Below are 16,392 nucleotides of genomic sequence, written 5' to 3' on the forward strand. Positions count from 1 at the left end.
GTCAAGTAAAGCCATTTATTAGAACACTTTCAAGTGAAATATGTATTCTTACCGCGATGCAGGGACTTACGGGGGTTATTCGCATATAACACTTTCAGGGGGGTAGGAAGTGAGATAAGAGTGGAGAATAGTGCTTAAATGCAAATACTACACGTCCTCGGCGTGCGGCTGCAGGTCTCGTCGCTTTTTTACCGCAGAAAACTATACATACAACATATACGTGTGTTAAATTACGGCCAAACTTGAGCGTCGAGCTTTCATGCAGTGTTGCGTTATCTGTGCTGTCTCAACGTGGATTTAGGTTTGGAGTTATTGCACTCGATGTGCTCAGCGTAGAGATTTAATTCTTCTATAACCAATCTCGATCGAGGAGGCTAGATGGCCAAAAGTCAATAGTTTTTACTAATTGTGTTACGAGATAGTCCCACATCGGGTATTCGTCAAATTGATGGAAGCTTAGTTATCGGTGCTTCGTTTCAAATAGCTTCAAATTTGTTTAAAATCTGATGGAATCGTTCGATTTTACACTGTCACGGCTAATTTCACAAATTCACTGAAACACTTTCTTTTTATCACGTTAGTATCGTTGAATATTTATTTTATATTTTGATCAGCAAGTGGCAATAACGATTTGACTAATGAGAAAAAAATCTGTTTCAGTGACACAACATTATCAGCAATAATCTTCTGAATGAAAATGAGCAATCGGTAAACAGTAAACAATTAAGGAAGCAATTTCTGCGGCATACAATAATTAGAATCCGTAGATTCAAATGAGGTGTTTTGCCGATAAAATGGATAGTGAAGAATTAGCGACCATTACTTTAACGACTCGGAAATCTTCTGGCTCCCTCGATTAATCTTCGTTATATATAATCCGCCAGTTCATGATGCTGAAGTTCGATAAGGCATTAAAGCATTCAAGAGACGCTAACTTTTCACACAGCAGCTGGTTGAAGAGGTGAAGAGCGGTTTTAGTTCCGCCCGTAAATGGATCACAAGTTGTGCAGTCGGGAATACGCACAAAAAAAACACGGTGTTGCGGACAAAATGCAAGTTGGGTGAGCAGAAGTAGTTTTCCTTTCTTGCACCTTATCGTTGCAGAAGCTCGTAAATTAGAGGTTTATTCCCGGAGAAACTGTAGGAGAGCCGCAGTAAAACTCTGAGATGGGAGTAATCCTTATTCTTATATATATATATACATGTGTGTACGTGTGTATGTGTGCGTTTAATTGTTTTCGCCTCAGTTTATTTCCATGGCGAATTTTTACGGTCTCCACCTCGTGCTCAAATGCCAGACGAATTGATGAGCTGCGTGTCGGATTCGCGCTGATGTTAAGTTACGGAAAACTGAGCCGTATGACAATTATACAATTTCTGCTGGAAGATACAAATGATATATCATCGAGGATACGCCGTAACATCACTGCTGCAGTAAACACGAGACAGCCGAATGAATGAGCCCGTAAAACAACCTGCATTACATTATCGCTCGTATACCTAGGTATACGTCATTTATACCCTGCACTTCGAATCATAAAATTTGAAATACGTGTGCATTCGATATAAGTATACCTATGTACAGACATTCGAGACGAATCTGATGAATAATGTAATCCGATACCGTTATCCTTATTCAGTGTCGATGGTTAAACTCGAAGATATTCACAACAGTCGCGAGTATTTTATTCCAACGTTGTCTCTTGTCGTTTGAATACCTTTCAAATCAAAGTAAATTGGTCTTTTTCTACCTACACTATACCCTACACTACATAAATCAACCTTAAACGCGTAAAAACGTTTCATTCCCTTTAAAGCGTTTTTTAATTATAAAAACTTCAAGATTGGATTTACCATGTTTATCGTCCTCAGTCACAGCGTTACGAGGATCATAGGCTTAAGTAGCGTTAACGAAGCTCCTGGACATCGTACCGGGTATATTTTTCGACCGAGATTATTACACGTGTAACTCATATTACATGCGTCACATATACAAAGATATATGCGAATACGTGTTCGCGAACCAGGGTTCCAGGGTTATAGTGCGTGAAAGCGAGGCGGCATAATCCCGGCCGATTCGAAGGTACGTTTTCGCTGCGAATACAAAACAGCATTACGAGAGGGAAACAAAGGGTCAGGAACTTCCCCACCTTAGCAAAACCGCATGACATACCTATGTGCGTATACATATATATTATACATACGTCTATCGCGCAGCTACGCCCGACGCTTTATCGTAGAGAGAACTCTAAGAGATAAAACTTGTAAAAGTGTTAAAATATTGTGGTAGTCTATGTCCGTTGTGCAGGGATATAAAGAAATAGAAGTTGAATCCGAAACCGTGAACGCGCTGCTTCGGTGCTCGGGGAATTTGAGACCTGGCAAAATGTTAGTGCCACTAAGTTTTTCCATACTTGTAAAACTTTATGAGGGCGGACGAGTGCCCGGTACTTAAAGTTAACATTGGCTAAGAGTTACTTGTACGTATAGTACCTTCGCGACTTTGATTAACTTCTAAATCATTTTTCAAAGTTCAATCTTCCGATAGGCAATTTGTCAAACGAGAATTAGCCACGAGCTATACATACACAGGCAGAAAAATTCCATCTTGTTAAAACTTTATCAAAAAGTTCCGGTGGACAGTTTTTTTTTCCTCCCCTCGAACCCCCGCTTTGAGTTTGTCAGTTTTCGGTGAATCCGTGCGAGAGGTAGGAGAATATTAATCTTGGCTAAGTGTAAAAAAAAACTCATTAGTTATCTCATCGTTGATAAGAAATTATTTCAATGTTCTACTCTGACATTTTGAAGTGAACAAAATGTGATCAACTGATCATCTATCACATTTTTTGTTCACGTAATATGTATATCAATTTTGTACGTACGACACGTTCCTGCGTATACGTAGAGAAGATACACGACGCCGGTGATTTTCTACTTTATCCTCAAATAATTCTTCGGCCGACAAGACGTTTTTTCTGCAAATCCCTGAATTGTATTTTTTCAGGCTCGATTAAGGTTGCACGAAACAAACAATCAATCTACTCTCGATCCAATTCGAAATCTTTTTCCCTCTTATTGGGGATGATAATCACGGTTTGGTCTGTTATCTGCCAAGCGAAAATCCTTATTTCATTATGTTTCCACTCTTTAGCTCCACCAGCCGAGGTAAAACGTAAGTCTGGGTTGTGTAATTTGTAAATTCCCCCTGTTTCTATGTTATTCAACCCTATAAAATCCCGACAAGAGACGGTTGGAAAAACACATTCGACTCAAGATCATCAAATATGTATAAATTCTTGGTAAATGCGTCAAGTCAACTTTCAATACATCATCAAGGCACGTATAAATCCACGTATCATGCCTCGCCGTGTGATTCAGAAAGTTTCGTAAACGAGCCTCGAATCACAAAAATATGAGAAAACCCGTGCGAGTATAAGATATGGTATTTTCGTTTTATTGAACAGCGATTGAATTCACGTTCCGTCGATTGTCGAGGCTGGCTCTCGAACGTTACACAATCGAGTAAAGCCCCAACTTTTTCGATACACCCATCACTGGGGCGACAGTGAATGATAGATGAATCTTATTGGGCATCTCCGGGGAAAGAATTGGTCGATAGAAAGAATCAGATCTCTGAAAACGTGCGAGGAAAATTGTTTTCCAAAAACGAAAATACGCAGCCCAGACCCAACTTCCATTCGCAAGTCTCCAAGGAATACCTACGAGCGTGTCTCTTTAACGCGTTTCGCTCTCTGGTGGTTTTTTTTTTTTTTTTATTATCCATGACTCTACCGTCACCAACGATAAGATCACTTCCGACGACGTTATCAATATGCGTTAGGAACAAACTCCCATCGGGTCGTGGTACCTGCCGACAATCTCCTGCCTTATATAACGTTGAGTGAGCGGATGAGTGACTGGCTGGAGAGTTGCCAGCTTCGATAGCCAGGATCTCCCGAGTGGCTGGCCCTTCGCCAGCATCATTCCACACACTACCCGAATCGAAACCACAGATCCAGTGGGTACGTACTCCAGTCTGCACCTCTGGGCGGGCAAATTGGTGTATTATTTATTACTGAGTTTGATGAAGGTGGGACATGATGTGGGTGCACGTCTCTATTCCATCTTATAGCATCGCGGAATGAAAATGGAATTCGATTTGGTGAACATCGGCGTTCAAGGTAGCGAGGTTAATTGATTCGACGCGCGAAGTTAATTGGTCATTATATCTACGGTATCGAGTCAGGTAAGGTTCGAAGCTTTATCCGAGATATTAATTATGCGTTTGGCGCAAGTGCAGAAATCTATAAGGAGACGAGAACAGTCCGATAGCGACTCGTATTCCATCGTATATCCAGCGAATCAATAGCCGGGAATGAACATCGCGCCAATATTCATCTCGAAATATTGTCGTTCGCTATGAGTTGATAACGATGGCGCGAGAGATGAGATATCGAAAACGTCACCTTTCCGAATGCCGTCCATTAGAACCCATGATGTGCTGGAATATTCACTTCCTAATTAATACCAAACTAGTTTTAAAACCCTCGTTCGCTGAAGCTCACTCGGGGTCGGATGTCTAGTGTAACTGATTTTTGTGCTCGTACGCTCGCTTACTCGTTGTTAGTGTTTTACAAGATGACATGGTTGTAGGGGAGACTGCGGCATGATGACTCCCCAAAAAATTCTGGTATTTGCTTCACAGGATACAGAATGAACAGTGTCTTCGTGCATGTGACGCAAACCGAATCTGCCCGTAAAATTTTTTCTATATAATGCTACAAATCACGTTTACACGTGCATGTAAGTATAACATATTGTGATTTTATGACAATAAATTTCGTCAAAAAATACCACAGAACAATCAGCTAAGTGCTGACAGGTTTGAAACACTACGCACAGCAATTTTAGCTCTAATTGAACGACGTTATTGTCATGTATTCCTATGTATAAAATGCCAACCACTCACCAATTGCAATTTGTTGATCCTGGTCGTTTGGCTTTTTTCCGATTTAAAATGTTATCTGAAGCATGCATATTGGTTTGATAGTACAAAACATGATGTTTCAATAATTAAACTTGTACACTTGAAAATTAGTCCGCAAGGTCAAAAGTCATTAGATCAAGGACCTGGACCGCCAAAACTACGGAGCGCTTGTCCTGGAGGTCGAGATTCACCAGGTGGAAGACCTGGACGGCCAAATCTACGTGAAATTAGTCCTGAAGGTCGACAGTCAGCAGGTCAAGGATCTGGACAGCCAGAACTGGAAGTACAGTTTCACAGTGGACCTGGAGCGCAGAAACTACGGAGCGCTTGTCCCTGAAGTCGAGTTTCACCAGGTAGCAGACCTGGAGCGCAGAAACTACGGAGCGCTTGTCCCTGAAGTCGAGTTTCACCAGGTAGCAGACCTGGAGCGCAGAAACTACGGAGCGCTTATCCTGGAAGCCAAGTTTCACCAAGTAGCGTACCTGAAGATCAGGAACCACGGAGCGCTTGTCCTGGAAGTCGAGTTTCACCAGGTAGCGGACCTGGAACGCAGAAACTACGGAGCGTTTGTCCTGGAACCCGAGTTGCACCAGGAAACGGACCCGGAGCGTAGAATCCGGGAGGTAGAGAACCCGGTACTCGAAATTTGCGGAGCGCGACTGTCATCCGTCCGCTCTACTGCGCGGTTGTTTCCAGACTGAAGAATTTTCGTGGTCGACGATTACTATAGATCGATGACGTCAAGAGAAAAAAAATTTTAGGTGACGTCACTTTGGTTTCGAACTTCAATACTACGTACGATGATTTATACCCAGCTCATTTACTGTAAGTAATCATCGCGGTATTGCAGGTGATAGGCTTAGAGTTAACTTTAGACCTCCGTGTAGAAGGATCTTGTACACTGTATACATTCGAAAGAGGCTGCATAGGTTGGCAATGCCGTATCGTTCGACTTCCACAAAAGTTTCGAATAATCGCTGTGAGAATATTCCAGACAGCTGTTCGGCGACCTACTGAAATCAGGTAAGGTGACGGGATAGACAGTTGTGTGATATCCGTCGATGAAAGTGCCCAACCCTCGTCAAGTAAGTTCAATTTTCGATTTTCGAACCATTCTCCGCGTGCCAGTCAAATCGTGGAGGGCTAGCCTGGCCTTGCCTGTCTTTATCAACAGCGGACGGAAAGTGGTTTCGACCTCTTTCAGGCCACGTATGTATAGCGGTCGCATAGCCCAAAGGGTAATGAAAACACGAAGAGCGCGTTGAGATATTAAAATTCTTCGACCCTCGGCCTCAGCCGTTCAAACTTGGAAAATTCCACCGGTAGTATAACATTTGGTTACGTCACCGGTTTCTTTTATTCCATATCATAAGATTTTTCACCGAAACTAGTAGCCGTGACTTGGACTGGACTCTGCATTGTTTTACCTACGTTCTATTACTCCTTCATAATAGTGCTGGATTATTGCTACGTCGAATCGAAAGCCAGCGAGAAGCTTTTACTTCTTGTACCTAACACCTATTACGTGCCACATTGCACGTGGAAATTCCACGTTACATTACATTTAATTGCCGGAATATTTGCCTGCAGTACTCTGCACATTCGTCAGAGACGCAGAATTTCGAACAAAAACCTGGAGTGTCCTGACAAAATTGTATAACCGTGGTCCAACAAATTCCATGAATAATTTCCCCCTTTTGGTCACAACCACACGAAAGGTACTGCTACACACATGAACAATATATAGCTGTGTATGGTCTAAACTTGCGAATTGTGATAAGACTGAGATGATGTTGACCTATTTACATCTACACTGACTTGCATAGGTGCGCTGCCACTCATCTTTCTCTATATATATTACGCCAAATTGAATAATTTTGCAGGTAAAATTATCATAACACGTTACAATACTTCTTCAAGTACTGTAAACAAACAATCTTTCACAATCGGACGATTCGAAGCCGTACTGAAACGTAAGTATAATATAGATGCATTATACGTAACCCTTCGACTAAAGAAAGCTTCATTTTGTGCAGCAAACGAAAAGACGTTTAGCCACATGCCTACGCGACAGAATAGTTGGCCGATATTTTGTCCCTGCTTCTTCCACGACAAACCGTCACATTCCCGTTTCATTTGATCCGAATACTTGAACCACAAAAAGTCATATCGTATTGATTGCAGGAACAAGTTGTGGGAAAAATAGACTTGTCGTTTTGGCCAGAGCGAAATTCCAGAAGAGTAAGTTTGACAAGATTCACCCTGCCGGACGAAGAGAAATTTATCAATATCGATGTCCATTCTTTCGATTCTCTGCGCTAGTCGCCTGCACGTATTGGATCATTTCTTCGGTTCGTCTCGTATTGATTCAAGACCCCCTTCAATCTTATTGGCCACTACGGAAGTCCGCATACCCGCAGATGATTACGGTTATAGGTATATGAAACCAGCATCCCCGAAATTATTTTCACGTTTTTCCCCCACCACGTGATTTATATCCTACAAGAAAATAAACTTCTATATTTTTTTGATACCCGAAATTGAGGAGATTTGTTGACTCCTCGTTGGTACCTCGCTGTTCCCTTAATGCCGCAGCAACGGCTAGACATCCATCTGATCGTTCCGTCTCTCCCCTCGTGGTATACAATTGAAATAAATGGCTGGAAAGGTCACGTCGCGAAATTTCGCAAGCGTGAAGTTTGAAAAAATGACGTGAGCGTCACCGTCAGAGTGCGGCAATTTGCAGAAAAAGAATATTGAGAAACAGGGATGCTTGTGACACAACTCACGTCACGCAACGTAGGTCCGTCAAGTCCACATACACACCATTACACCATTGTTCAAGCATTAAAAATACGCTTCGATATACATCCGTCACGTTTAAGTATTAATGAACTTTGACTAATTCTTCAGGCATGACCTCTACCCTCGGAAATTGCGGTAGTAGCGTGTTATGAAGCCTGCGGGTAGTGACAACAAATCGCAAACGTCAGTGAACAAGAGGATATATGCCTCCATCTATAATCACGCTTCACCATTGTCGGGGAATTAGGCTGTCAAGTTTCCATTGCAAACTGTATATATCCAAATCATGCCACAACCATACTATCATACAAGCCTAAACAATGGTATCCTAAAAATACAGGAAACCCTAGTTTCATCGCGAACTGGGAATTCATCACCAGTCACATTTTTCAGCACTTGAAGACATACGTAGAGAAGAGTGAATAAAAGACTTGAAAGTTTATGCATATTGGTATGATCCTCTGGGACAATCTTCGACGTCAAGTCAAAGTAAAGTTGAATTCTGCGTTAAACTGGAACTACGCAATACGGGGTGAACGGGTTTCAAACCTAACGATGAATTGACAACCGAACGCTAAAAGTTGATTAAACGAGATATTCTGAGAGGGCTTTTAAGGTGATGGAAGTGTACCGAGCAGATATATGTGAGACAACAGGAAACTCGAGTACAGTATCGTGAAACGTCGAGTGAGCAGAATGGAATATATACATACCTAGTATCGGATGAATAACATCGATACAACAAGAACAGTCCTTAGAGTTCCAGTACAGATTCTAGTTAAATCGAATGGCCAAGTCGTGGAGAAACCAGATGCGTGATTACTTCATGAAGTACTTAAGCCAAAGTACGTACTCGTATCCATGAATCGTTGTAGATAATATCATTGAAGTTAAACTTGAGAATACACGATCAAGGTGCGTGCGCGGTAAGAAGAATTTATGTCGAACAATGTTCGCATAAATAAATTGGTAACGCAATTGTTATCCCCGTACAAGGCATGAAGTAATTAGTCTAAATAACGAAGAACATACTCGTGGGCACAACGAAGTCCGCTGTAGTCGGCACACCTTGTTTCGCATTTTTACAGCTTTTTATAGCCTGTACGTTATGTGGTCGCATGCGGAAAGCTGCTAAGTTAACGAACGCCTTGGTTTTAGTTAACGCCGGAGCAAGTTTACCGGGCAGTTTATAGTCACGAAAATTTGACGCTACTTGGTCTCGGAAGTAATCAGGCACTCACTTCCACCAGCGTAAAACCCTTCAATTACGATCCTGTAATGTAACTGGAACATTTGTTCTGCTCGGATAATTAACAGTTCTGTATAATCGTCCAATTTATCTACGAAGTACGTCTGTATTCGGTTACTGCAGGGCACGCAATACGAAACTCATCGAGGAAAAGCGAACGAATTTCGTAAAATTGTCGACCTAGGCTTCGACCAATGACTTGACCCGTAACTCACAGAGTGATCAGCGGTACGTGTAGATTTTTATGAATAAAGTCGCGAAGATTCATTTACAGTTCCTCTGAAACACTGACAAGGTTCTAAAACTGACGAGGAATGAATTAGGTTATCTCCTTCTTATAATAATTAGACATTTTTTTAATTTTTTACAAAATTAACCCAGATGCAGGCACTTTTTTTATAAGTCTGACTACTTTTGAACCGTCCATTATAAAGCCGGTATTTCATGGGCGTAAAACCACTCCAGAAGCTCTTGCGCTTCTGGATTATCGAATATCGAATTTCTCGCCCGATTGGCTGGTGGTTTTTTATCTTGCCAGAAGTTCTAAGGCAATCAGCCAGGTTTTCTGCTCTTTTAGTTTCCCTCTCGTGATAGTTTGAGGCAGTATAGACCGATGGCAGTTACAATTTCATGTTTCTAACATTTGCAATAAATGTACAGTCTACACGCAAGTAATGTATGTACACTTGAGATATCTGTTACAAAGATTCAACGAATGAATCATCACGCAATTTACTCTCAATCGTAGATCTCAACGCTTAAATCATTTACATGATAAGACTTTTTACCACATTAGAGAAAAAATATTCAAAGAATTGAAGATCGCAGGCGAAATTTAATGTCCATCGATATTTTTACTAAACGAAACTTTGTACCTCGCAATAAGGACAGCAAAAACAAGTACTCAATTATTTCTCACGTTTTAGAATGATACCGGAGATTGAGCATAACGTACATTCTTGAATATGATTACAGCTGGTAAACCTGTGTGAGATCAAGTATTAAGATTACAGATAGAAATAGACAAAAAACACATTTTTCCTCTAAATCAGAATTGTAATTTCCAACCAAAATAAATGCCGCTCTCTAAGAATCACGGATTTTGGATGCTCTGAACAGGTTGACGCGTTTCGAGAAGTAAGGAATCCATCTAATTTTGACGCTCGGGTCCAGAAGCGGGAATTCCCATACGAATTGATTATAGACGTTTTTATTAAGAGTTTTTTCGACTGCTCGAATCGATAGTACTAACGAAGCGTGATTCGATCAGAGTTCTTAATTATTGCGACTGAAAAATTGGAGGAGTAACGACATATTTACCAACGAGAAGAGTCGTCAAGGGAACGATGAATACATTTGGTCTTTACGAACTGGTAAAAGCATACGATAAAACGGTTTTATGAAAGCTAATCAACTCGCTAACGAAGTGCAACGTTGCAATTCCGTTGGCATGAAGTAACAAAAGCGCCATTTTAAGACCAACATTCGAGCCACCCTTCTTTAGCTGAAGCACGTAACCAGGCGATGGAGTGACAGCCATGGCCTGGAAAGGTATCGTGAAGAAGAATTTATTCCGAGCTAATGATGGAAGCTTCTAGTTACAGAGATAGCACGAATGTTGGCGAGGAACAAAACATCTCGTTCACCTATCACCGCTATATTTTTGGACAACTGGAACCACCGTATCGCCTAACCATCGAAAAGAAGAAGAGAACAAATTTGCAATATAAGCGAGATGGTAATCTATCAAAATTTCAATGAAAAATCTACCTATATAAGCCAACAGCGAAGAATTCTACCTACATACTCCGTTTTTCATTACCGTTCTTTCCACAATAACCGCAGAACATCTGGCAATATAACGAAATGTGAACACGCTACTGATAATTTTCTCAGCTCTTTTGCGGGGAGTGTTTTTCTTACCCGAGCATATGATATCCTCGAGTACATAATCGTACCCGTGAGTACACATTCAACTTATAGCATCGATGCTAACACGCGATAAAACCGACGATGCTAGCTTTCACGATACAGAGTGATAAAGCATCGATAATCGAGGAAATTTCGAAGTGGCAAATGCAGACGTTGACACGCCAGGAAATTCTATTGGCGGTAAAATGAAGGCGAACTTGTCACTCGTATGCGGAGACTCGCATGTACCGCCCGTGCAGAGTTTCGGTTTTTGGTTTACTCTTTGCAACGAGACTTTTTTACTCCTACAAAACATTACTCCACATATCGAGAAAATTTTGAAAAAGTGCATAAGTCTCTAAGTTATCTAATTTTCGGTATTTCTATCCTTCGAATCATTCTTAAGCTCCGGTAGGATCACGTAAAGTTCCCGGCTATTTTCGGGATTTTAAAGTTGCTCATTTTTAACTCAAATTAGAAATTTTCAAATACCAAGAGATCGCTCTAATATAGGAAAAATGGTAGGGTTGCTGAGATAAATGTACACCTCAAGGGTGTTGAATTCTCACTTGCTACTTTGTAACTTCAAGGAATAGGTATGTTATGCGTAAGTGTCGAGACTTGGCCGATTACACACAAAAATACTGGCAAACAAATGAAAACTAACGTATATAAATAAACTCACTTTTTTGAAAAGTTGCGGTCGGTTATCCAGCTGCTGTACTTCCTCGTTGTTTTGTCTTGCGGACGTTGAAGACGACCCTCCGGGATCCGAGACCTGGTTCGCCTTGTAGAGCTTGGATTGTTCGACCCTCTTTCTGAGATTTTCCAGGGCCTTTGCCTCCTCGCGTTTCCGGGACGGTGGCCAATTGGGCCCGGAACCATGGATGAAACTGATCCCCGCACAGGGTGACTCTTTCTTCGCGAACCAATGTCAACATTCAAATTTTTAATCACCCTTTCGAAGAGACGCGGTTTTATGAAACCTAATACTGTATATAATTCTGTACTCGAGATTGTAAAAAGGCTTATTTCTCTACTCCGAAATTGAGTAGGGAAAAACTTTGTACGCCGGCCTAAGCTTCTCATCAAATTGTTTCTAAATCCCATAATAGAACTGAATCTGATCACGTTCCGAAATACTTTGAGCATGTTACATCTGTAGATGTGTAAACATTAACGCACTTTACTCTCCAAGGCAGTTAAAATACAGCGAATGCGTAAGCCTATGCAGACTTCGTTTGGAACTATACTTAATACGTGCTCGTAAAAAAATGTTCCCGACGATTTTTGCAATGACCGCGCATCTTCAAGTTTTCGTCAGTCAAATATATAACGATACTTTTTTCCGGCGTGATCTCAAATCTCTTGAAACAAAGAAATTCCACAAGAGACATAATTCGCGTGCATTCCCAGGGTAATATTCGACGTGAGAAGATCATTCGCTGTAAATTAACAAGCGCCACGTTAACTTCAGCCATTTTTAACGATCTCGCGTCTTGGTGCAGGCAATCAAAACTTGTTTCTACAAACACGCACTTTCTGTAAAATTGCGTTACATTGCAATGCAAAATCGTACGTCGATAAAAGCAAAGCCGGTGTTCGTTAAAGTAAAATATCCGTAAAACGCGGGCCGTGAATAATTCTATCACATCCTGTTCGAAATTAACCCAATCCACCGACGTGCTGTGCGGTGCTAATTAACGCGTGACCTCAGTACTAATTAATTAATTATCCGAGGTATAACATATTTGGAAACCCCAAGACGATGGTGCAGTTATTGGCAATTTTCTTCTCTTCCCCGAAAAGTTACGTCCCGGCGAATATGCAACCGGCCCAGTCAACGCCTGTACCTTATCATAGATTTCGACATTCAATTGCCCGGGTAAATGTATTGGGATCAGAACATTAACCGAACTTCCGTAAGAGTATCTGACTAGAATCGTTTATTGTGTACGGATGTATAACTAGAACGATGACTATTTCTCTCGTTCCATTACGATATCCCTTCGTCAACACTGATCGAACCGAATACAATCGCTGCTATTCTCATAATCTCGTAATCACATGACCGCGAACGTCACGTGGTAAAGTGTGAAGTTATTCGTTCGACAGTCTTTTGTTCGCCGCACGAAAAATCAGACGTCCAGCTCGATTTCTCGAAAAATAATATCGCCGCATAATCCCTTGCATACTTATAATATTCGCATGGTATGTGATGGGTCAGGGCCCGCGGTGGTTTATTGTTGTCACCTTGCTCTGGTGATTGGTGTTGTTTACGCTAAGATCCAGATACCCGGTTTGCCCGAGGAGCCGTCGACTTGCGGTACATCGGTTTCGGTTTATTATTTCCTTCTGTATCGCGTACTCGATGAAATAACTCTCGTCGTCGTCGTCCCGCTGCGACGGCAAGAGCTCCGCGGTTTCCTCCTCCGTCGTCACGTTCATCTCGCGCAGCTCCATCGCAGCGACTGACCGACTGACTAACCGAACCGAGTAAACCGAGTCACCGTCGCTCGACTCTCCGAACTTTTGGAGCTCGACGCGGCGCAAACCGCCTGCCGCCAGCATCCAGCGCGATTCGCCGGCGAAACTGGCGCCTCAACTCGCAAATCGATACCCCCGATTCGTATGTCAACAATGTATGCTACCGCATTGTTGCATACCTTGATTGCCAATTAAATGGATATACCGACGACCTTCTGGGCTTGTAACAAAGAATGATTAGACGAGAATTCATTTCCAGGGAACTTCAAAGAAGTCGCAAGTTTAATTTCGTTTCTTTGTTTTAACCGACCAGTGTTTTGTTCACTTCGGTATTCGATCTCTCGCTGAGATGTAAACAAACATTGAGCGGACCATTTCTGCGAAACTATGTACTTTAGTATGAGAATATTAAATCCTGTAGTGATTCATGTGGTAGCTAGATGTAAAATCAAAGTGTAAAACATATTACATACTCACGTTGATTCACCTCCAGCGTACACGCAATTAAGATCCATCGTCTATTGCGGCACTTTTCATGAATTACGTATGAAAAAAAGCTAATACTAGCTGGAGTTTCTTTTCTTTCAACCATAACTCTACTAACAATAGGTTAGTTCATATTGACATGGATAATTATATTTTGTAATTCATCAAATTAAAATCATCATTGGAATATTTTTTTAAATAAATACAATCCTACTTTGCATAACACAGAGCTAACAGTTTCACTGATTATCTATATTTTCTGTCGTCCTAAAGATATGCTAAAATCCCAGGAGCCAGAATTGGACACGTTTGTAATTTTGTCTCTCATTACCCTGAGCATCTCAAGTATACATAAGATTAACAAGCCGGTGGATTGTTCTCTTTAACCATCTCAGATTATAAATTTCAATTTTTACCATTGCACTGAATGTACATTAAAGTTAACCGTAACTTGACATATCTTTGTATGTCTCTAAAATAGTAGCTATATATTTGAATAAGTATAGATAAAAACTGAGAGCATTGATAAAATAGTGTAAAGATTTTTGGTGTACTTTTAGTGTTTATTGGTAACACACGTAAAAATACATTTTGTACATAAATGAGTCCTAAGACCTCGGACGTTCTTTCTTTTCCTTATAAAGCGCCAGGAGAGATACATTAGCTACTTTGACGACCTTGAAACGAACTCCGGGAATGTCACCAACGGCATGTCCTTTACGCCCGAATCCGGCGACCAAGACTTCATCGTTCTCCTCAATGTTGTTCAAGCAACCGTCACGAGGTACGAAGGCCGTAATCTTCTTTCCGTTCTTGATCAGCTGTACCCTTACGCACTTACGGATAGCAGAATTGGGCTGTTTGGCTTCTACACCACTGCAAAAACAAACGAATTGGATTTTTAGAGACGATAACAACTTAGAACACAATAGGAAACAACAAAATCTGTTTAGTTCCAAGCACTGAAATTTTGATATTCTAGTACTTGGATAATGACTAACGACAGTGCAACACTTGGACTTTGTTACAACAACATATAAAGTATTTGTGATATTCTATCGAGTGGTTTTTAAAATTTTGTTTTTCTTTCCGATAGGATTCCCTACACATTAGCTACATTTTTCCAGATCACTTTTATGTACATATTTTTGAAACAATGCAGAACTTTCCAAATATCCTACAATACTATTCTATTTGATTTCATATATGTTTTCTTAATGGACAAATATTTCTCACCTATAACTGTGGCCACTGTGAAATAGTTCGATTGTTTTAAACTTTATCTACCAAAGCTGGCATTTAATCTGTATCCAAATAAAATTAGCCAATGATACCAGATATTACCAGATGTTATCAGATAGACAAAAATTTGAATACAGGTTACTCGTCCTACGCTGACCCAAAAAATTCAACATTTTGCACCCGTCTAATTGTAACGAATGAAAATTCGATATCAAGATATATTTATTTGCTGCAAGAAACCAGAGAGCCATCGCTGTGAAATTTCTAGTAAATGCGTCTCCAAAAATCTTAGACATATGCAAACGACAACTGCAGAGATAGCAATATATCAAGAGTCAACAATGCTTTGGATGCATAGACCAAAGACTATTGGCTACGAATATTTCTAGGGGCTTCAGTATTTTACAATTGTTGCATAGATGTAGATAAGCCGAAGAATCCAAATAAACTGAGAGAGGTAACGGTCTATAACCTAACTTTTCAGTCCGTACGCGAAAAGCGTTCAGTAACCGAAAGCGGAAATAAAAATTAGCATAATAACTTACACTTTTTCAAGGACAATTCCCTTGGCATGAGAAGCACCTCCGAAAGGATTAGCCTTCCAACGCGTACCAAGATGAGCCTTTTTGTAGTCTTTGTCGGCCCAGCGTTGGTCACGCCTGTGATTTACGTGTTTGCGCGCAGTGCGAAGACCACGGGGCTTACCTGTTGAAAATTTTCATGATAAGTGTTATTATTTCCAATAGATAAAATCGGCCTTAGAAACAAGACAGTTTTTTCATCTAGCAGCAACATGTCAAAACAATTATTCTGAGGACACGCGGCGACCGCATACTGCCATGGCGCACACAACCACGTTTATTCTCAATAATAGCCGATTTCAGAGCGTAAAACGAGGTCTGTGATACAAAGAACAGAGTATAGCGTACGCACGAATGATATTTGTCGTTTTCAATGCTATTGGACTTTGTTTTGTTATTTAACAGGTAAAAACTACTCTTAATTATCAAAAGCCTAACGTACCCATCTTGTTCGGTCTGTGATAAAACCGGAAGAGGCTGCCGAGCAACAAACGGAAGCCAGTACTGCCAATAGAGTATCGTGAAAGAGGTATCATATCGTTGCAATTCGAAGCATCGTTCGAGAGATCGATTTACATAAGCAGCCGCCGCGACTGCTGGTTCAAATTTAGGCGCGCTATTAGCCCCAAAGACTCGTGTAACAG

At 40.9% G+C, this 16,392-nt stretch overlaps 2 protein-coding genes across 2 annotated transcripts in view; both read right to left on the reverse strand.

Annotated features, from left to right (window-relative positions):
- The window catches only part of LOC124300344 (repressed by EFG1 protein 1-like), a 44,993-nt gene extending 31,548 nt beyond the window's left edge, over nucleotides 1-13,445 (reverse strand). The window contains exons 1-2 of the mRNA XM_046754317.1: nucleotides 13,206-13,445; nucleotides 11,638-11,871 (exon numbers count right to left, since the gene is read on the reverse strand). Of these exons, the coding sequence (XP_046610273.1) occupies nucleotides 11,638-11,871; nucleotides 13,206-13,415 (444 nt within the window). The 5' untranslated portion in view covers nucleotides 13,416-13,445. The remainder of the gene's footprint in view (nucleotides 1-11,637; nucleotides 11,872-13,205) is intronic.
- Nucleotides 13,446-14,467: 1,022 nt separating this feature from the next.
- LOC124300269 (40S ribosomal protein S23) lies at nucleotides 14,468-16,322 on the reverse strand. Its single transcript, XM_046754173.1, has 3 exons — nucleotides 16,191-16,322; nucleotides 15,713-15,872; nucleotides 14,468-14,801 (listed from the first exon to the last, which is right to left on the reverse strand). The coding sequence occupies exons 1-3, from the start codon at nucleotides 16,282-16,284 to the stop codon at nucleotides 14,534-14,536; spliced, it is 522 nt and encodes a 173-aa protein (XP_046610129.1). The 5' UTR covers nucleotides 16,285-16,322; the 3' UTR covers nucleotides 14,468-14,533.
- Between the last annotated feature and the right edge of the window lie 70 nt (nucleotides 16,323-16,392).

The sequence above is a fragment of the Neodiprion virginianus genome, chromosome 3 (assembly GCF_021901495.1).
Source record: "Neodiprion virginianus isolate iyNeoVirg1 chromosome 3, iyNeoVirg1.1, whole genome shotgun sequence".
Classification (NCBI taxonomy): Eukaryota; Metazoa; Arthropoda; class Insecta; order Hymenoptera; family Diprionidae; genus Neodiprion; species Neodiprion virginianus.

What these genes read in the sequence shown, in the direction of transcription:
- LOC124300269 (XM_046754173.1), bottom strand. Translation starts at nt 16,284, where the DNA reads ATGATACCTCTTTCACGATACTCTATTGGCAGTACTGGCTTCCGTTTG. An exon ending in TCACAGACCGAACAAGATGG is followed by an intron (nt 15,873 to 16,190) that starts GTACGTTAGGCT and finishes AATTTTCAACAG; the next exon opens with GTAAGCCCCGTGGTCTTCGC. An exon ending in GGAATTGTCCTTGAAAAAGT is followed by an intron (nt 14,802 to 15,712) that starts GTAAGTTATTAT and finishes TTGTTTTTGCAG; the next exon opens with TGGTGTAGAAGCCAAACAGC.